The 21942-nt window shown below is 38.4% G+C and overlaps 1 protein-coding gene and 1 pseudogene across 1 annotated transcript in view; one reads left to right on the plus strand and one right to left on the minus strand.

The window, feature by feature from the left end:
- Nucleotides 1-21942, plus strand: part of FYB2 (FYN binding protein 2) — a 128769-nt gene that overhangs the window by 99049 nt on the left and 7778 nt on the right. Inside the window, exons 14-15 of the mRNA XM_088022981.1 lie at nt 3868-3896; nt 5521-5581. Coding sequence (XP_087879107.1) covers nt 3868-3896; nt 5521-5581 — 90 coding nt within the window. The remainder of the gene's footprint in view (nt 1-3867; nt 3897-5520; nt 5582-21942) is intronic.
- Nucleotides 19380-19821, minus strand: LOC114212144 (protein mago nashi homolog pseudogene; annotated as a pseudogene).

Here is a 21942-nt window from a genome sequence, read left to right on the forward strand (position 1 = left end):
GCAGTCCGTTAAGTGTCCCACTCTTTATTTTTAATAATTTTTTAAGATTTTATTTATTTATTTGAGAGAGAGGATGAGAGAAAGAGCACAACAGAGGGGAGGGTCAGAGGGAGAAGGAGACTCCTTGCTGAGCAAGGAGCCCGGTGTGGGACTCGATCCTGGGACTCCGGGATCATGACCCAAGCTGAAGGCAGTCACTTAACTGACTGAGCCACCCAGGCGCCCCTAAGTGTCCCACCTTGGTTTCAGCTCAGGTCATGATCTTGGGGTCATGGGATTAAGGTCCACGTTGGGCTTTGCACTTGCCATGGAGTCTGCTTGGGACTCTCTCTCCCTCTGCCCCCCACCACTCATGCTCTCTCTAAAATAAATATTTTTAAAAAATTGATCTAGGCGAGAATGCACATATTTTTAAATGCAAATCTGCTTTCCTTTTTCTTAGAACTATTCAGTGACTCCTTACAACCTTTAAAACAAATAACCAGTCCCTCCTATGGCAAGTAAATACTTTATGGCAGCTGCCTTCTTACCTGTCCGGTTTTTTGTTTGTTTGTTTGTTTATCTATGATTTCCACTCTCTACTATGCCATATAAATACCCCCACAGATCTAACTCTGCCATCGTACTGCATGCCTCTTCACTTTAACCAGGACCTTCCCTTGGTCTTGAATGCATCTGCCCTCCTCCAACCCCCTTTGATTATCAAAGTTCTAGTCTTCCTTTAAAATATGGTCAAATAGTATCCCTTCTGGGACATCTTCCCTGAACCCCTCTACCCAAACCTGGATCACCTGTCTCTCCTGTGTATCTCCCTAACATCCGGAGCATGTCTTGCAACATCTCCTGAGAAACCTTTTTTCTTAGAGTCAGAGAGTCTCAGGGTAACAAGAGAAATCCATATTATCTAGTCCAACCCAGTACACAAGCTTCTCTGCAAACTTCCTAACGAGCCAAATATCTGTGCCTGCACACCTCTATAAAAGAGAAGTTACCACCTGCAGAGAAAGATGTTTCATCTTTAGGAAGGTCTATTAAGATTTTTTCCCATAAATTTTGGCAAAATCTGCCTCTCTGCCTTAATTTTTCATTTAATAACATGTAGATATAACAAGACAGAACAGAATTTTATTATCTTCTGTTGAGCCTTTTGATTGAGGGCTCCTCTCTTGAACACCAACTCCTAGTTGATTACCTTCAGAGGGAAGTTGCAGCCATGGTAATGTGACATTTAAAAAGAGTGTCTCTTCCAAAAACAAAATGAAACAAAACAAAAACAGAGTAAGGCTCTTTACCCTCTCTTTGTCTCAGACACACACACTGCCTATTAGGGTAGTCATTCAATGGCTTGATTTAGGTATAAATAAGTCAGGAATTAAATGCCACCAGCCTTAGCTATGCTATGAATTTTACATGGGAATTAGATGTTAAACCTGTTCTCACTCCCTCTGTTCCAGATGCACTGACTTCCTTGCTTTTCTTTAAAGGACCAGGCACACCTCTGCCTGAAGGTCTCTGTATTTGTTCTTCCCTTTCCTAGAATACTCTTACTCAGATAACTGCGTGGCTCACTTCCTGACTCCCTTCAGGATTCTACTCAAGCCACCTTACCAGTAAACCCTTCCCTGACCATCTTCTGAAAAACGGCAAGCCAACCTTCACCTTCAGCTCTCCTGCCCCCTTATCTTGCTCTACTTTTTTCAATTGTCCTTAACTCCTCACATGACAGAACATAAATTTCCTTGTTTTGTCTGCTTCACCCTACTAGAACCCATGCAGGCAGGGATATTGACTGTTCTGTCCATTGCTGTATCTCCAACATAAAGAGCCATGCCTGGGACGTGATAGGTACTCAATAAATGGCTATTGAATGAATAACCTAAAGGAAGGAAATATTCTAGATTTTTTTAAAGATTTTATTTATTTATTTGACAGAGAGACACAGCGAGAGCGGGAACACAAGCAGGGGGGAGTGGGAGAGAGAGAAGCAGACTCCCCGCTGAGCAGGGAGCCTGATGCAGGGCTCGATCCCAGGACCCTGGGATCATGATCTGAGCTGAAGGCAGATGCTTAACGACTGAGCCACCCAGGCACCCCTCATTCTAGATTTTTTGTAGCCTCAATTTCTAGGTTTAAATAGGAGCTACCACCACCCTGGCCCACTTAAAATAGAGGAAGGGAATTGGTGTTAAGAAAGGCTTTGTTGAGCCAGGAGCCCTTGAGTGGAGAGGCCAAGGATACATGCTAACTAGGCATTGGGGACAGGGAGGGTGAAGTGCTTCACATGTGTTCTCTCTCCAATCTTTACAAGAACCCCATGAGATAGGAACTCTTTTCTCCATTTCCCAGATGAAAAATTAAGGCTTTGAGAAGTTATGTGGCTTGCACAGGGTAAGTGGGTAAGTGGCAGAACTAAGAGTCAGATTCAGCTCTCTCTGACTCCAGGGACAAGGTACTGCTTCTCCTCTATTCTGACAGCACCCAGTCTGGTCACACAGTTACTGACAGCAGAGACCAGTGAGCATCCTCAGCTCCTTTGCCAGGGTTAGGTACACCCCATCCAGCTCTAATACTCACCCTGCAAGATAGAGCTGGTATGCACTTTAGAAAGGAAGAGACCAAGGCTTGCATAAAGGTTAGCTGATTTTTCCCAAAAGTGCTGTTTCTTTGGACAATCCTGTATTATGGTCTTATCACACAGTGTTGTACTAATTTACTTTTGGTCTCCCTCATTAAATGCTAAGCTACTTTGGGGTAGAAACTTTGATCATTTTGTATGCCCAGCACATGGGCCTGGCCCATGGTCAGCGTCCCCCTAATACCTGTCGGACTGAACTTAAATTGTTTAAAATACATGAATTTTTTTTTTCTACCACATCATACTTCCTTCCATCTCCTTAACTGTGTAACCAAACAGTCTACTTGGGCCAAATGTCCTCTCCCACTTAGCAGTCTGCTATCTTCCATTTCCCCCTGGCCTGGAGCTCTGCTCTCAAGATATCCTTTTGGCTTAACCATATACATAGGCAGGGTCCTGTGTCTGCAGAGGGTAGTTCTCTCTCACCATATTTATCTTACAGTGGATATCCAAGTGCACCTCAAAGATATCATGGGTTGGGTTCCAGACCACTACAACAAAGCAAATGTTACAATAAATTGAATTAATTTTTTTGGTTTCCCAGTTCATATGAAAGTTATATTTACACTATAGTGTGGTCTGTTGTGTGAACCATGTCTAAAAAAATGTACACACCTTAATTAAAAGGTACTCTATTGCTAAAAAATGCTAACCATCATCTGAGCTTTAGTGAGTCATAATCACTGACCACAGATCAACATAACAAATATAATCATAGTGAAAAAGTTTGAAATATTGTGAGAATTACCAAAATATAACAGAGACACAAACTAAGAAAATGCTGTTGGAAAAATAGCACTGATAGATTTGCTTGATGTAGGGTTATCATAAACCTTCCATTTATAAAAAACCACAGTATGTATGAAGTGCAATAAAACCAAGGGCAATAAAACAAGGCATGCCTGTATTTGGTGAGCATCTTGGAAGGTTAGAAGGCAGAAACAGGATCTTGTGGATGGACAAAGGCAGAGCCTGAGGTTGTCTAGTTAGGAAAGGGAGAGTGGATAATGGGTGGTCCCTGGAGATATATAAGCTCATTTTTAAATGGTGGTGTGGAAGCGAGGAGAAGGTTAATCAGAACAAAGCTGTAGGAAAGGTTTGCTTCACATCTTTGCCTAGAAACACCTGCATCAAGAAACCTAGTCATCAATATGTTATTTGAGATGGATCAACTAATCTCTCTGAACCTGGCTTTTTTTCATAACCCTTTTGTGTCTTTTGTCAATCTACAGTGCATTTTCAATTTCGATGCCTGATTTAGGTAAGTGACATTCACTAATTGCTGGTACAAAACTACTCAGCATTAGCATATTCAGGGGCATGGACAGAGAAGTAGTAAGCCTTCCTTCATTCCACATTTAATGAAAAATTGATACATAAAAATCAAAGAAGACATTTTACAAAACAGTATTACTTACTTTAGGGAAGATGAGTAATATTTCTTAAATACCTAGTGTATACCAGCCCTCTTAAAATCCCAGAAAAATAAGTATAATCTTTTTAGGGAGGCTCTAGGACCCACATCCATACTTTGGTGATCTGGGATTTGTACTCAAGTCTCTCTGATTACAAAGCTTGTGCATTTTACATTATACCACACAGCCTCTTGAAGGATTTGAAAGCCAAATCACCCTAATTAATACATAATAAGTTGGGCAGGATCACATTGCAGTACACATACTAATTGCATCAAGGATAGGTCATTGGAATATTCTTTGCTTTGCTATAAAAACAATAGTGCAGAAATTAGCATATTGCCTGATATATAGTATGATCACAATACATGTTCAGTAAGTTGAATCTGTCAATAAAAGAGGGCTGTGTTGTTTGTTGGTTTTTCTTTCTGAGCTCTAGCCATGATGGTACTTTGAGTTCACTCTGAATAGGCAATTCAAATGTATATTATATTCCAGAAATATGAGTTTGCTACACTAAACAAATGAAGGTTCTATAAAAAACCTGGTAAAATCACAGGTCTCCCAAAAAAAACTCCCTTGGTCCATATAAAAATCTAAAAAGCCAACTTAGAATAGGTATGCATTGTACTCGCACCCAAATTTATGAAAAAATATGAATTATGAATAATTATACCAGAAGGTCTCCAACTCACTCAAGTGGTAAATCACTTAAGCATTATGGAATTCTGGGACACCTGTGTAGCTTAGTTAGTTAAGTATCTGACTCTTGATTTCAGCTCAGGTCATGATCTCAGGGTTGTGAGATACAGCCCCGCATCGGGCTCCACAACTGGGTGTGGAACCTGCTTAAGATTCTCTCTTTCTCTCTTCCTCTACCCTACCCTCACCTCTTTAAAAAAATGATGGAATTCTATGTTGAGCCCCAGGAATGTGAATATCCTAAACTGAAAATGTCTAATTATGATAATGCACTAAGATTCAATTTTATGCAATATTATTATAGAAGAACAGTTGCCTGTGGTTTGAAATAAAAATAATGGAAGAAAAATCAATATGAATATTCTACTTAAACTGTCTTTTTCCCAGGAATTAGGAAAAGCCCTCTTACTAGTCTAGAAGTGGAATATCTTCGTCCAGTTCCACGATGAGAGGAACCTACTCTAAAAATGATCCTTTCAGCAACTCATATTTTCTGAAAATCTGCATGAAATTAAATTGATATAAATATATATGTCTGTGTTTGAGATACTAGGGCATGCCACTATTTTTTTAATCTCTCATTTAAATTTCTTCCCAAATTGAGATTCTTTTTGTTCTTTGATCCTTCCAGCCTATCTATATTCTGTGATCAGATCTATGAACAGATGTGGGGATGCACCTGGATAATTAGGTATTGTGAATAATTTGGAAAACAAGGGATTGTATAAATCATACCTAATGACTATTTTGATCCTGTCTTGAACCCAGAACTTAGGTCTCAGGAAGTTATTATCTATGATAATATGGACATAAATGAAAAAGAGTCAAGGTAAGTCATTTTACCTCATTGGTTATCCCTACTGATATGCAACCCATTTTCCAATGCTTTGTTAAGTATGGTCAGAGGGCCACCTTTTTAGAGCCTTAGAGACTGAATGAAAAGTCAGCTTGTGATATAACATAGACAGTTAGTAGTCTGAGTCACTTAACAGTAGTAGGTGATTCAGAAGTTACTGGGGCTTTTCAATCTGTTTCATATCTTTGAATCTAGAGACTTGAAACTCATTTCAGTGCAACACACCCTTATTTAATAACCTCTTATGTACAAGGCAACCTGGAGGATAGCAAGCACTGTATGACAGAACAGTCTGTTCTCAAAGATGAAATAACTATATCAAGAAACTGTCCTAAACTCGATGCCCCCTCTCTAGCTATTTGTTATCTATCCTTTCTCTCTCAACTAGATGACTAAAAATAAAGGTCCCCTCTGCTCCTTTTTGATTCACTTAGGGTTCCAAATTTTTGCACTTATAAACACTATTGCTATAAATATTCTTACTCATCTCTTCTGTGAATATGTCCAAGAATTTTTCTAGGAGATACGTAAGGGAAGGGAAATGCAAATTATGTAGGGAATGCAAATTTATAAGAAAAATGCCAACTTGTTTTTCAATGTGGTTGTACCAATTTACACCCTTCCCAGCCATTTCTAAGGGGAATGTTGATCCACCTTCTCACCAACATTTAGCAAAGAGGAAATTCTTAATTTTCACCAATTTAGTGGGTATAAAATACTCAGTGTTGAGCCCCTTTTAATATGTTTATTCACCATACGTATCTTTCCTTCTGTAGAAGGCCTGTTGATAACCTTTTTCCTATTTTCCTATTGGATTGATGGTCTTTTTCTTATTTATTTATAGATTTTTTAATGTATTCTAGATACCATTCCTTTGTCAGTTACATATATTGCAGACACCTTCTCCTACATTGTAACTTGACTTTGCAATGTTCTTCCTAGTCTTCTAATGAATAGAAATTCTTAAGTTTAATGTATTTGAATTTATCAATTGATTGTTCCTTTTTATATCTTTTAAATAAATATTTATCCCAAGATCATATTTTCTTCTAAAACTGCTAAACTTTTTGCCTTTTCCGTTTAAACCTTAGACCTACCTAGAATTGATTTTTGTGTTTTGGTACTATAATGAAGTAGCTAGCAATCCAATTAAATTTTCTACCATATGGATAAATGTCCTGCATGATAAATTGAACAGTCCCACCTTTCCCCATGGAGGTACAATGCCATCTTTGTCATACCAGGTTTCCCTATGTCTGAAATCTGTGTCCATGCTCCCTATTCCATTGTCCTTTTCATCTTAATTGCATGGTGCTCTGAAAAAAGAAATAAGATATTAGTAAGTACTAAATAATTAGTAAGTACTAAAGTAATAAGATATAAAAGTACTAATAAGATATTAGTACACTGAGAGAGTAGTTGATATCAGTGCCTTGACATGTTCTAAGACATGATTTATGCCTAGTGTGTGGTCAATTTTCATAAGTGTTCTTTGTGCAGTTTAGAAAAATATGACTTCTCTACTTGTTTGGTACGAGGATCAACTTATGTTCTTTAAATCATTCTCTTGTTAAAAATCTATAGATTTGTGAATTTTTAGATGTTTTACTCATCAATATTTGAAAGAAATAGGTTGAAATCTTACATAAACATGGTAGATGAGTCAGTTTCTCCCCAAACTTGGCTAGTTTGCATGTCACAGCTTGGTAGGTAGGTATTAGATTGAGGAGAAGCTGAAACAGCTCTAGATTATGGTCGCTAGATACTCCAGACCTCTACTTTTCACTTCCTTTTGTTCATTAGACTGTCTCCTAGAGAGTTAGCAAGGGAAGGAAGAAGAGGGGGATCTCGAAAAGGATACTGGTACAACTTCTATAGCATGGCACCAATGGGACTTGTAGCATATCCTCCTGCTTCTCTGAACCTTAGTTTCTTAACCTATGATTTCGTGATAAAAATCCTCATCCTGCCAGATTTATTAAGCTCCCTAATGAGATCCCTAGAAAACTAAAATTAGTTGACCAAGGGGCAAAGAGTTGGCCAGAATGTTCACATGGCTAGTATGGGTCTAAATTGGTATGATCTCTCTGAAAGTATAATTTGGCAGTATGTATCCAAAATACCCACACCATTTACTTAACCCAGCAAATCCCGGCTCAAGCAATGGGCTCTGGTGAAAAAGGAAACAAAAAAATTTCATGCATAAAAATGTGTATCTCAGGGTATTTATAAAAAAGATGTTTAAAACCACCCACCCAAACATCAAAATATATAGTAATCTGCTAATTATAGTACTCAACCTGACCTTTTAAATATATGCTAAATAGATGCTAAAGATTTCCAATGGCATGGAGGAGTGCTTGCACTATAATGATAATAGAAAAATAGCAGAATGCAAGTTTATATGTATCGTATGATCTCAATTCAGTTTTTAAAAGTGCTTGGAAGGATGTTTTGAAGGAAACTTAGATGTCTTTGAGAGGTCAGATTATGCTTAATTTGTCTCTTCTCTACTTCTTCCAACTTTTTAAACACTCGAATTGTTCCAATGCTTGCTATAAAAACTAAATTAGTTAATATATAAAATGCCAGCATAAAACTTGACATGTAGGTGCTCAAAAAGTATTAGTTCCTTTTATAATACCTTCTCCCTTCCCTGAATCATTTTCTTTTTTTTTAATATTTATTGTTATGTTAATCACCATACATCAGTGTTTGATGTAGTGTTCCATGATTAATTGTTTGTGCATAACACCCAGTGCTCCATGCAGAACGTGCCCTCTTTAATACCCATAACCAGGCTAACCCATCCCCCCAACCCCCTCCCCTCTAGAAAGCTCAGTTTGTTTTTCAGAGTCCATCGTCTCTCATGGTTCGTCTCCCCCTCTGACTTACTCCCCTTCATTTTCCCCTCCTGCTATCTTCTTCTTTTTTTTCTTAACATATATCGCATTATTTGTTTCAGAAGTACTGATCTGTGATTCAACAGTCTTGCACAATTCACAGCGCTCACCATAGCACATACCCTACTCAATGTCTGTCACCCAGCCACCCCATCCTTCCCACCCCCCACCACTCCAGCAACCCTCAGTTTATTTCCTGAGGTTAAAAATTCCTCATATCAGCGGGGTCATATGATACATGTCTTTCTCTGATTGACTTATTTCACTCAGCATAACACCCTCCAGTTCCATCCACGTCATTGCAAATGGCAAGATCTCATTCCTTTTGATGGCTGCATAATATTCCATTGTGTATATATACCCCATCTTCTTTATCCATTCATCTGTCGATGGACATCTTGGCTCTTTCCACAGGTTGGCTATTGTGGACATTGCTGCTATAAACATTGGGGTGCACGTACCCCTTCGGATCCCTACATTTGTATCTTTGTGGTAAATACCCAGCAATGGCTGGATCGTATGGTAGCTCTATTTTCAACTGTTTGAGGAACCTCCATACTGTTTTCCAGAGTAGCTGCACCAGCTTCCATTCCCACCAACAGTGTAGGAGGGTTCCCCTTTCTCCATATCCCCGCCAACATCTGTCGTTTCCTGACTTGTTAATTCTAGCCATTCTGACTGGTGTGAGGTGGTATCTCATTGAGCTTTTGATTTGGATTTCCCTGATGCCGAGCGATGTTGAGCACTTTTTCATGTGTCTGTTGGCCATTTGGATGTCTTCTTTGGAAAAATGTCTGTTCATGTCTCCTGCCCATTTCTTGATTGGATTATTTGTTCTTTGGGTGTTGAGTTTGATAAGTTCTTTATAGATATTGGATACTAGCCCTTTATCTGATATGTCATTTGCAAATATTTTCTCCCATTCTGTCGGTTGTCTTTTGGTTTTGTGGACTGTCTCTTTTGCTGTGCAAAAGCTTTTTATCTTGATGAAACCCCAATAGTTCATTTTTGCCCTTGTTTCCCTTGCCTTTGGCGATGTTTCTAGGAAGAAGTTGCTGCAGCTGAGGTCGAAGAGGTTGCTACCTGTGTTCTCCTTTAGGATGTTGATGGACTCCTGTCTCATGTTTAGGTCTTTCAACCATTTGGAGTCTATTTTTGTGTGTGGTATAAGGAAATGGTCCAGTTTCATTCTTCTGCATCTGGCTGTCCAATTTTCCCAACACCATTTGTTGAAGAGACTGTCTTTTTGCCATTGGACATTCTTTCCTGCTTTGTCAAAGATGAGCTGACCCTAGAGTTGAGGGTCCATTTCTGGGCTCTCAATTCTGTTCCATTGATCTATGTGTCTGTTTTTGTGCCAGTACCATACTGTCTTGATGATGACAGCTTTGTGATAGAGCTGGAAGTCCGGAATTGTGATGCCGCCAGCTTTGCTTTTCTTTTTCAAGATTCCTCTGGCTATTCGGGGTCTCTTCTGGTTCCATACAAATTTTAGGATTTTTTGTTCCATTTCTTTGAAAAAAGCGGATGGTATTTTGATGGGGATTGCACTGAATGTGTAGATTGCTCTAGGTAGCATTGACATCTTCACAATGTTTGTTCTTCCAATCCATGAGCATGGAACGTTTTTCCATTTCTTTGTGTCTTCTTCATTTCTTTCATGAGTGTTTTATAGTTTTCTGAGTACAGATCCTTTGCCTCTTTGGTTAAATTTATTCCTAGGTATCTTATGGTTTTGGGTGCAGTTATAAATGGGATCAACTCCTTCATTTGTCTCTCTTCTGTCTTGTTGTTGGTGTATAGGAATGCCACTGATTTCTGTGCACTGATTTTATATCCTGCTACTTTACTGAATTCCTGAATGAGTTCTAGCAGTTTTGGGGTGGAGTCTTTTGGGTTTTCCACATACAGTATCATATCATCTGCAAAGAGTGAGAGTTTGACTTCTTTGCTGATTTGGTTGCCTTTGATTTCTTTTTGTTGTCTGATTGCTGTGGCTAGGACTTCTACTACTATGTTGAATAGCAGTGGTGACTGTGGACATCCCTGCCGCGTTCCTGACCTTAGGGGAAAAGCTCTCAGCTTTTCCCCATTGAGAATGATATTCGCTGTAGGTTTTTCATAGATGGCTTTTATGATCTTGATGTATGTACCCTCTATCCCTATACTGTGAAGAGTTTTGATCAAGAAAGGATGCTGTACTTTGTCAAATGCTTTTTCTGCATCTATTGAGAGGATCATATGATGGTTGTTCTTTCTTTTGTTAATGTATTGTATCACGTTGATTGATTTGCGGATGTTGAACCAACCTTGCAGCCCAGGGATAAATCCCACTTGGTCATGGTGAATAATCCTTTTAATGTACTGTTGGATCCTATTGGCTAGTATTTTGGTGAGAATTTTTGCATCCATGTTCATCAAGGATATTGGTCTGTAATTCTCCTTTTTGATGGGGTCTTTGTCTGGTTTTGGGATCAAGGTAATGGTGGCCTCATAAAATGAGTTTGGAAGTTTTCCTTCCATTTCTATTTTTTGGAACAGTTTCAGGAGAATAGGTATTAATTCTTCTTTAAATATTAGATAGAATTCCCCTGGGAAGCCATCTGGCCCTGGGCTTTTGTTTGTTGGGAGATTTTTGAGGACTGCTTCAATTTCCTTAGAGGTTATAGGTCTGTTCAGGTTTTCTATTTCTTCCTGGTTCAGTTTTGGTGGTTGATACATCTCTAGGAATGCACCCATTTCTTCCAGGTTATCTAATTTGCTGGCATAGAGTTGCTCATAATATGTTCTTATAATTGTTTGTATTTCTTTGGTGTTGGTTGTGATCTCTCCTCTTTCATTCATGATTTTTTTGATTTGGGTCATTTCTCTCTTCTTTTTGATAAGTCTGGCCAGGGGTTTATCCATCTTGTGAATTCTTTCAAAGAACCAGCTCCTAGTTTCGTTGATCTGTTCTACTGTTCTTTTGGTTTCTATTTCATTGATTTCTGCTCTGATCTTTATTATTTCTCTTCTTCTGCTGGGTTTAGGCTTTATTTGCTGTTCTTTCTCTAGCTCCTTTAGGTGTAGGCTTAGGTTGTGTATTTGAGACCTTTCTTGTTTCTTGAGAAAGGCTTGTATTGCTATATACTTTCCTCTCAGGACTGCCTTTGCTGTATCCCAAAGATTTTGAACAGTTGTGTTTTCATTTTCATTGGTTTCCATGAATTTTTTTTAAATCTTCTTTAATTTCCTGGTTGACCCATTCATTCTTTAGTAGGGTGCTCTTTAGCCTCCATGTGTTTGAGTTCTTTCTGACTTTCCTCTTGTGATTGAGTTCTAGTTTCAAAGCACTATGGTCTGAAAATATGCAGGGAATAATCCCAATCTTTTGGTATTAGTTGAGACCTGATTTGTGACCTAGTATGTGATCAATTCTGGAGAATATTCCATGGGCACTAGAGAAGAATGTGTATTCCGTTGCTTTGGGATGGAGTGTTCTGAATATGTCTTTGAAGTCCATTTGGTCCAGTGTTTCATTTAAAGTCTTTATTTCCTTGTTGATCTTTTGCTTAGATGATCTGTCCATTTCAGTCAGGGGGGTGTTAAAGTCCCCCACTATTAATGTATTGTTGTCAATGTGTTTCTTTGCTTTTGTTATTAATTGCCTTATAAAATTGGCTGCTCCCATGTTAGGGGCATAGATATTTACAATGTTAAATCTTCTTGTTGGATAGACCCTTTAAGTAAGATATAGTGTCCTTCTTCACCTCTTATTACAGTCTTTGTTTTAAAATCTAATTTGTCTGATATAAGGATTGCCACCCCAGCTTTCTTTTGGTGTCCATTAGCATGGTAAATGGTTTTCCACCCCCTCATTTTCAACCTGGGGGTGTCTTTGGGTCTAAAATGAGTCTCTTGCAGACAGCGTATCGATGGGTCTTGTTTTTTAATCCAATCTGATAGCCTGTGTCCTTTGATTGGGGCATTAAGCCCATTTACATTCAGGGTAACTATTGAAAGATAGGAATTTAGTGCCATTGTATTGCCTGTAAGGTGACTGTGACTGTATATTGTCTGTGTTCCTTTCTGATCTATGCTGCTTTTAGGCTCTCTCTTTGCTTAGAGGACCCCTGTCAATATTTCTTGTAGGGCTGGTTTTGTGTTTGCAAATTCCTTTAGTTTTTGTTTGTCCTGGAAGCTTTTTATCTCTCCTTCTATTTTCAATGACAGCCTTGCTGGATATAGTATTCTTGGCTGCATATTTTTCTCGTTTAGTGCTCTGAAGATATCTTGCCAGTCCTTTCTGGCCTGCCACGTCTCTGTGGATAGGTCTGTTGCCAATCTAATATTTTTACCCTTGTAGGTTACATATCTCTTCTCCCGAGCTGCTTTCAGGATTTTCTCTTTGTCTGTGAGACTCGTAAGTTTTACTATTAGATGTCGGGGTGTTGACCTATTTTTATTGATTTTGAGAGGGGTTCTCTGTGCCTCCTGGATTTTGATGCCTGTTTCCTTCCTCACATTAGGGAAGTTCTCTGCTATTATTTGCTCCAATATACCTTCTGCCCCTCTCTCTCTTTCTTCTTCTTCTGGGATCCCAATTATTCTAATGTTGTTTCGTCTTATCGAATCACTTATCTCTCGAATTCTGCCCTCGTGATCCTGTAGTTGTTTCTCCCTCTTTTTCTCAGCCTCTTTACGTTCCATCATTTGGTCTTCTATATCACTGATTCTCTCTTCTGCCTCATTTATCCTCGCAGTTAGTGCCCCCATTTTTTATTGCACCTCATTAATAGCCTTTTTGATTTTGACTTGGTTAGATTTTAGTTCTTTTATTTCTCCAGAAAGGATTTCTCTAATAACTTCCACGCTTTTTTCAAGCCCAGCTAGTATCTTTAAAGTCAGGATTCTGAACTTTAGGTCCGACATTGTACTAATGTCAATATTGAGTAGGTCCCTGGCAGACGGTACCACCTCTTGTTCTTTTTGCTGAGGTGATTTTTTTCGTCTTGTCATTTTGTCCAGAGAAGAACAGATAAATGAGAGGACAAAATGCTAACAGGTTAACAACGTCCCCAGCAAATATTCTCTATACAAGTCAGAAAAGACCTGAAACCAGGGGAAAAGAAAGGGAAAGAAAGAAAAAAGAAAGAGAAAAAAAAGAAAAAGATAAAAACAAAAAAAAACAGAAGAAAACAAAAAAAAAACAGAATATGATCAAATATGATCAGGTTAGTGCATAGATCAGTGCCACACACTAGATTTTGGGTGTATTTTGGTTTGTTAGAAGAAAGTGCCTCCTACAATTTTAAAGGAAGAAAGACTTATATATGTACAAAATAAGGGTTGATACAATGAAGGGATGGAAGATGACTGTAAAGATGAAACTTATAAAAGGTTTTATAAACGGAATGGATAAGATGTTTGAAAGAAGAAAGAAGATTTAAAAAAAAGAAAAAAGAAAAAAAAATGGGAGAGACTGTGATCAGGAAGGAGACTAGAACAAAGCCATACACTAGTGATTTAGGGTATATTTTGATCTGTTAGAAGAAACTGTATATCAAAATTTTAAAGAGAGAACAACTTATATATATATGCCAAAAATAAGGGTAACTATACTATGAAGGGATAAAATATGACTCTAAAAATGAAAAATAAAAAATTTTTTTTAAAAAAGGGATTGATAAGATGGTTGAAAAAGGGAAAAGAAAAATTCAAAAAAAACAAAAACAAAAAACAGTTAAAAAAATTAACTTTGAAAAACTAATGAATCATGGTAAAAAAGCCATGAATTCTATGTGCAGTATTCCCGTAGCGCTGGAGTTCTCCCGTTTTCCTTGATTGGTAAACTTGGTCTTGGCTTGCTGGTTGTTCATGCTGATCTTCTGGGGGAGGGGCCTGTTGCCGTGGTTCCCAAATGTCTTTGCTGGAGGCGGAATTGCCCCGCCCTTGTCAGTCCGGGCTAAGCAAGCTGCTTGGGTTTGCTCTCAGTAGCTTTTGTTCCCTGCAAGCTCTCGGTACAGCTTTGGAGGACCAGGGTGAAAATGGTGGCCTCCCACTCTCTGCCCCGAGGAGCTGAGAACTCGGGCCCCGCTCCTCAGTGCGCCCCCAGAGAAAAGCAGTCAATCACTCCCATCTCCCCGGTCTCCGGCCGCACACCGTGCTCACCCGGCCTGTGACCGAGCGTTTCTATCTCTGGCACCCAACCCCGTGTGGAGTCTCCAAACCCAGCAGATCCCCGTGGTGCACTCCCGTGCCGCTCCTCCTGGGGGAGGGAGGGGAGTCTCCCCGGATATGCCGCTTGTTGGGTCCCTGCTGGAGGAGCAGCCACCCCGAGCTGTGAGCCTGTGCCTCGGCTCCGTCTCTGCAGCCGGCTTCCCAGCTCTGATACCTGGGAGCTCTGCTGCACTCAGGCACCCCCAGTCTTTCTGTGACCCCAAGGGTCCTGAGTCCACATTGTCCCGCGAGGTTTCCACCTCCCGCTTAGCCACTGGAGTGACGTCCCTTAGAGGAACCGACTTCTAAAAGTTCCAATTTTGTGCTCCACGGCTCTATCACTTGCCAGAAGCGGCCGACGGAGGCCCCCTCCCCCACCGTCTATCCTCCCGAATATCGCCTCGGATTCACTTCTCTGCACGTCCTACCTTCTAGTAAGTGGTCGCTTCTCTGTTCAGAGAGTTGTTGCTACTCTCTTCTTTGATCTCCTGTTGAGTTCGTAGGTGTTCAGAATGGTTTGATCCTTATTCAGCTGAATTCCTGAGACCAGACGAAATCCAGGTCTTCTACTCCTCCGCCATCTTGCTCCCAGAAACTCATTTTCTTTTTTTTAATGATCTTAGTTAGTTAAAAAAATTTTATTACTGAGAATTCTAAACAGAATAATCAAAAGAATCTTATAATGAACCCTTATGTACCCAATACCCAGCTTTAAAAATTACTAGTTTGTGACCAAACTTGTTTACACTGTCACCTACCTCCCCATCTCCAGTATTTTAAAAAATTAGCATAATTATATTAGTTTCAGATGTACAATATAGTGATTCAACAATCCTATACATTACATCATGATAAGTGTACTCTTAATCCCCTTCACCATTTCACCCATCCGCCCACCCACCTCCCCTCTGGTAACCACCAGTTTGTTCTCTATAGTTAAAAGTATTTTTTGCTTTGTCTTTTTTGTTGTTGTTCATTTGTTTTGTTTCTTAAAATTCCACTTGAGGAAAATCATAAGGTATTTGTCCTTCTCTGACTTATTTCACTTAGCATTATACTCCCTCTACCCATCCATGCTGTTGCAAATGGCAAGATTTCATTCTTTGTTATGGCTAATATTCCATTGTGTTATGTGTGTGTGCATTCATGCACACACATGCATGTATGTATACACCACTTCTTTTCTGTTATTGTTATATACCACTTCTTTACCCATTCATCTATTGATGGACACTTGGGCTGCTTCCATATCTTGACTATTGTAAATAATGCTGCAATAAACACAGTGGTGCATATATCTTTTTTTGAGTTAGCGTTTTCAATTTGGAGGGTAAATACCCAGTAGTGGAATTACTGGATCATATGGTAGTTCTATTTTTACCTTTTTGAGGAATCTCCATGTTGCTTTCCACAGTGGCTGCAGCAGTTTGTATTCCCACCAATAGTGCATGAGGGTCCTTTTTCTCCACATCATGACAAATACTTGTTTCTTGTGTTTTTTATTTTAGCCATTCTGACAGGTGTGAGATGGTATTTCATTGTGGTTTTGGTTTGCATTTCCCTGATGATGAATGATGTTGAGCATCTTTTCATCTGTCAGTATGTCTTCTTTGGAAAAACTGTTCAGGTCTTCTGCCCATTTTTTAATTGGATTATTTGGATTTTTTTCATGTTGAAGTATATGAGTTCTTCATATATTTTGGATACTAACCCTTTATCAGTTATGTCATTTACAAATATCTTCTCCCATTCAGTAGGTTGGCTTTTGGTTTTGTTGTTTCCTTTGCTATGCAGAAGCTTTTAATTTTTATGTAGTCCTAGTTTATTTTTGCTTTTATTTCCCTTGCCTCCAGAGACATAACTAGAAAAATGTTACTAGGGCCAATGTCAGAGAAATTATTGCCCGGGCTTTCTCCTAGAATTGTTATGGTTTCAGGTCTCACACTTATGTCCTTAATCTATTTTGAGTTTTTGTGTGTAGTATAAGAAAGTGGTCGTTTCATTCTTTTGCATATTGCTATCCAGTTTTCCCAACACCATTTGTTAAATACACGTTTTCCCATTGCATATTCTTGCTTCCTTGTCAAAGATTAATTGACCATATAATTGTGAGTTTATTTCTGGATTTTTCTATTCTGTTCCATTGATCTGTGTGTCTTTTTGTGCCACTACCATACTGCTTTGATTCCTATAGCTTTGTAGTATATCTTGAAATCTGAGATTGTGATACCTCCAGTTTGTTTATCTATTTAAAGATTGCTTTGCCTATTCAGGGTCTTTTGTGGTTCCATACAAAGTTTAGGATTGTCTGTTCTGGTTCTGTGAAAAATGCTGTTGCTATTTTGATAGGGATTGCATTAAATTTCTAAATTTCTTTGGGTAGTTTGGATATTTTAACTATACTGGTTATGCCAATCCATGAGCATGGAATACCTTTCCATTTGGTTGTGTCATTTTCAATTTCTTTAATCAGTGTTTTGTAGATCTCAGATTATAGGTCTTTCATCTCCTTGGTTCAGTTTATTCCTAGATATTTTATTATTTTTGTGCAATTATAAATGGGATTGCTTTCTTAATTTCTTTTTCTGCTGGTTCATTATTGGTGTATAGAGATGCAACAGATTTCTTTATTTTGATTTTTGTATTCTGCAATCTTACTGAATTCATTTATCAGTTCTAGGAGTTTTTTGGTGGAGTCTTTTGGGTTTTCTATATAGAGAATCAGATCATCTGCAAACAGTGAAAGTTTTACTTTTTACCAGTTTGGATGCTTTTTATTCCTTTTTTCTTCTCTGGTTGTTGTCCTAGCCAAACAATGTTGAATTAAGAGTGGTGAGAGTGGACGTATTTGTCTTGTGCCTGATCTTAGAAGGAAAGCTCTCAGTTTTTCACCAGTGAGGATGATGTTCTGGTTTTTTTTCAGTTATGGCCTTTATTATGTTGAGGTATGTTCCCTCTAAACCTAGTTTGTTGAGGGTTTTTATCATGGATGGATGTTGTAGTTTGTCAAATGTTTTTTTCTGCATCTATTAAAATTATCATATGGTTCTTATACTTTCTCTTGTTGATGTGACAGATCATGTTGATTGATTTGTGAATATTGAACCACACTTGCATCCCATGAACAAATCCCACTTGACCATGGTGAGTGATTTTTTAAATGTATTGTTGGATTTGGTTTGATAATATTTTGTTGAGGATTTTTGCATCTGTGTTCATCAGCGATATTGGCCTGTAGTTCTTTTTGGTAGCGTCTTCATTTGGTTTTGGAATAAGGATAATGCTGGCCTCATAGAATGAATTTAGAAGCTTTCCTTCCTCTTCTATTTTTTGGAATAGCTTGAGAAGAATGGGTATTAACTCTTCTTTGAATGTTTGATAGAATTCACCACAGCTATCTTGTCCTGGGCTTCTGTTTGTTGGGAATTTTTTGATTACTGATTCAATTTCATTGCTGGTAATCAAAGTGTTCCAATTTTCTATTTCTTCCTGATTCAGTTTTGGTAGCCTATATGTTCTTAGGAATTTATCCATTTCTTTTAGGTTTCCCAATCTGTTGACATGTAAGTTTTCAAAATATTCTCTTAAAATCCTTTGAATTTTTGTGGTGTCTGTGGTTGTTTCTCCTCTTTTATTTCTGATTTCTCTTTTTTTATGAGTCTAGCTAGGAGTTCTTATCAATTTCGTTGATCTTTTTATTGATCTGCTCTATTATTTTTAATTTCTATATTGTTTATCTGATCTTATTTCCTTCCTTCCTTCTACTGGTTTGGGGTTTTCTTTGTTCTTTTTCTAGCTCCTTTAGGTATAAGGTTGGGTCGTTTGAGATTTTTGCTTCTTGAGGTAGGCCTGTGTTGCTATAAACTTCCCTCTTAGAACAGCTTTTGCTGCATCCCAAGGATTTGGGACCATTGTGTTTTCATTTTCATTTCTCTCCATGTATCTTTTTGATTTCTTCTTTGATTTCTTGGTTGACCCATTCATTGTTTAGTGGCATGTTATTTAACCTCCATGTATTTGTGTTCTTTTTAGATTTTTTCTTGTAGTTGATTTCTAGTTTTATAGTGTCATGATCAGAAAAGATGCATGGTATGACTTTGATATTTTTGAGTTTATTGAGGCTTGTTTTGTGGCCTAATATGTGATCTATTCCAGAGAATGTTCCATGTGCACATGGAAAGAATTGTATTCTGCTGTTTTAGGATGGAATGTTCTGAATGTATCTGCTAGATCCATCTGATTCAGTGTATCATTCAAAGCCACAGTGTCCTTGTTGATTCTATTTAGATGATATGTCCATTGATATAAGTGGGGTGTTAATGTACCCTACCATTGTATTACTATGAGTTACTTCATGTTTGTTATTAGCTTTTTCATGTATTTGGGTGCTCCCATGTTGGATGTATATTTACAATTGTTATATCTTCTTTTTGAATCATTCCCTTTATGAGTATATAGTGTCCTTCTTTGTCTCTTGTTACAGTTTTTGTTTTAAAGTCTATTTTTTTTCTGATATAAGCCTTGCAACCCTGGCTCTCTTTTCACTTCCACTTGCATGATAAATGCTTTTCCATCCCTTCAAAATATTGCCCTGATATACACAAAAATTTCCCGATAATGGTAATTAAAAACAGGTACTCCCAACCCTTGTGTTCACACCAATTTTCAATCTAGATTGGCTTAATCTTGAAATGTAATCCAATAAGACTGAAGACCAAACACTTCAGGTCCTGGACAAGATAATAAAATACTCATAAGCCTTCTGGATCCTTGGATTGATTGACATCAATAAGAGAACCAGTTTTTGATGTTGTGAAAGAAATGTGTTCATCTCCAATTGACAATTTCAATCTCCTGCCATCCCACTCGGTCAGAGGGAGGCCACAAGGCATCATCCTCTTTGGTAATTTCACTGTCATCAATTATTCTCTTCAGTTCCTCCATTACACTTTTATGTACATAAGCCTCTTTTCTGATCATGACATCATTTTTGTAATTGCTGTTGTTAGTATATCTCAATTTCCTGTCGGGTCAGAACTCGAACTCCAGGAACTTATGGCCAAATTTGCCCTTATGACCCACATAGTAATGCAGATAAAAGTCACTCTCCATGGTTCACAAGGAGGGAACCAAGACTAAACATTACCAGCAAGCCTCATCGTCGCTGTTTGCACCCAACACTGACGTTTACCTGGGCGCCAGGTCTTGCATTTTTATCCATTCTGTCACCATGTCTTTTGATTGGAGTGTTTAGTCCATTTACGTTCAAAGTAATTTCTGATACGTATATATTTATTACCATTTTGTTACTTGTTTTTTGGTTGTTTTTGTAGTTTTTCTCTGTTCTTCTCTTGCCCTCTTCTCTTACAGTTTGCTGGCTTTATTTAGTGATATACTTAGATTCTCTTTATTCTTTGCATATCTATTAGTTTTTTGTTTTTTTTTTTACTTATGGTTACCATTAGCTTTATATATAACACCTTCTGCATGTAGCAGTCTATTCTAAGTTGATGGTTGCTTAAGTTTGAACCCATTCTTTATTCCCTCCTCCCATTTTAGGTATATGGTGTCATACCTTATATCCTCTTATTTTGTGAATCCCTTGACTGATTTTTATAGATATTTTTACTGCTTTTTTGCTTCCTATTTTTCTTACTCCTACTTATGCTCTTTCCACTCAAAGAATCTCCTTTAATCTTTCTTGTAAAATTGGTTTCATGGTCATGAATTTCTTTAACTTTTGTCTGAGAAACTCTTTATTTCTCCTTCTAGTCTGAATGATAGCCTTGCTGGATAGAGTATTCTTGGTGGCAGCGTTTTGGGGTTTTTTTGTTGGTTTGTGGTGGTTATTATTTTTCTTTCAGCACTTTGAATATATCATCTCATTCTCTTCTGGCCTGCAAAATTTCTGCTGAAAAATCAGCTGATAGCCTTATATTGTTTCACTTGTATGTAACGTTTTTTTTTCTCTTGCTGCTTTTAGAATTCTCTCATCACTATTTTTTTGCCATTTTAATCAATATGTGTCTTGGTGTGGACCTCCTGGAGGGATTTTATAGGGAACTTGCTGTACCTCCTGACTCTGAATGTGTTTCCTTCCCCAGATTCCAGAAGTTTATTATTTCTTCAAATAAATTTTTGGCCCCCTTTTCTTTCTCTTCTCCTTCTGGGATCCCTATAAAGTGATATGTTAATGTACCTCATGGTGTCATTGAATTCCCTAAGTCTCTTCTCATATTTCTTTTTCTCCTATTCAGCTTAATTGCTTTCCACCACTTTGTCCTTCAGGTCTTTGATCAGTTATTCTGATTCCTCTAGTCAACCCTTTATTCCATCTAGTGTATTTTTATTAATATATTTATTAATATAAATAAAATAAAGATTTTATGTATTTATTTGAGAGAGAGAGAACATGAACCAGGGGAGGGGCAGAGACAGAATCTCAAGTAGACTCCATGTTGAGCACAGAGGCTGAAGTGGGGCTCCATCTCACCACCCATGAGATCATGACCTGAGACAAAACCCAGAGTCAGACGCTTAGCCGACTGATCCACCCAGGTGCCCCTCCATCTAGTGTATTTTTAATTTCAGTTATTGAGTTCTTCATCTCTGATTTTTTATGTCTCTTTGTAAAGGGTCTCACTGATGTCTTCCACTCTTCTCAAGTCCAGTATCTTTATGACCATTACTTTAAATTCCCTATCATGCATATTACTTATCTCCATTTTGCTTAGGTCTGTTGCTGTGATTTTGTCCTGTTCTTTCATTTTGGACAATTCCTCTGTCTCCTATGTTGTCTAACTCTTTGTGTGTTTATGTCTTACAAAAGTCACCTACATCTCCTGTTTTTGAAAGTAGGGGCTTTATGAAGAAGAAGTCCTATAGTGTCCTGCAGTGTTGTGTCCCCTGTTCGCCAGAACCTGGTGCTTCTGTGGTCTCTCCTATGTGTGTTGTTTCTGTCTTGCTGTTGTGGCTGAGCCACATTGGCCTTCAGTCCAGTCATCTGCAATGGCTCTCTAACCTACCGTAGGCAGGGTGTGGTCCCTGTGTTACTAGTGGGCCAGTCTGGAACTGCCTTGGGTTTGATTAGGCATTTGCCAGAGATGCAGTAGCACTGAACTGCAGGGCAGTTCCCCTGTGTTGTCCCCTAAGAAGCTTTCGTTGGTGGGCGGGGCCTGCAGTCAGACCAGATGTCTGCCCCCCAGGCCACTGCTGGAGCCACAGTATGACCCC

The sequence above is a fragment of the Eumetopias jubatus genome, unplaced genomic scaffold, assembly GCF_037043125.1.
Source record: "Eumetopias jubatus isolate StellerSeaLion01/CBP00866 unplaced genomic scaffold, mEumJub1_p1.0 scaffold_4, whole genome shotgun sequence".
NCBI classification, from domain to species: Eukaryota; Metazoa; Chordata; class Mammalia; order Carnivora; family Otariidae; genus Eumetopias; species Eumetopias jubatus.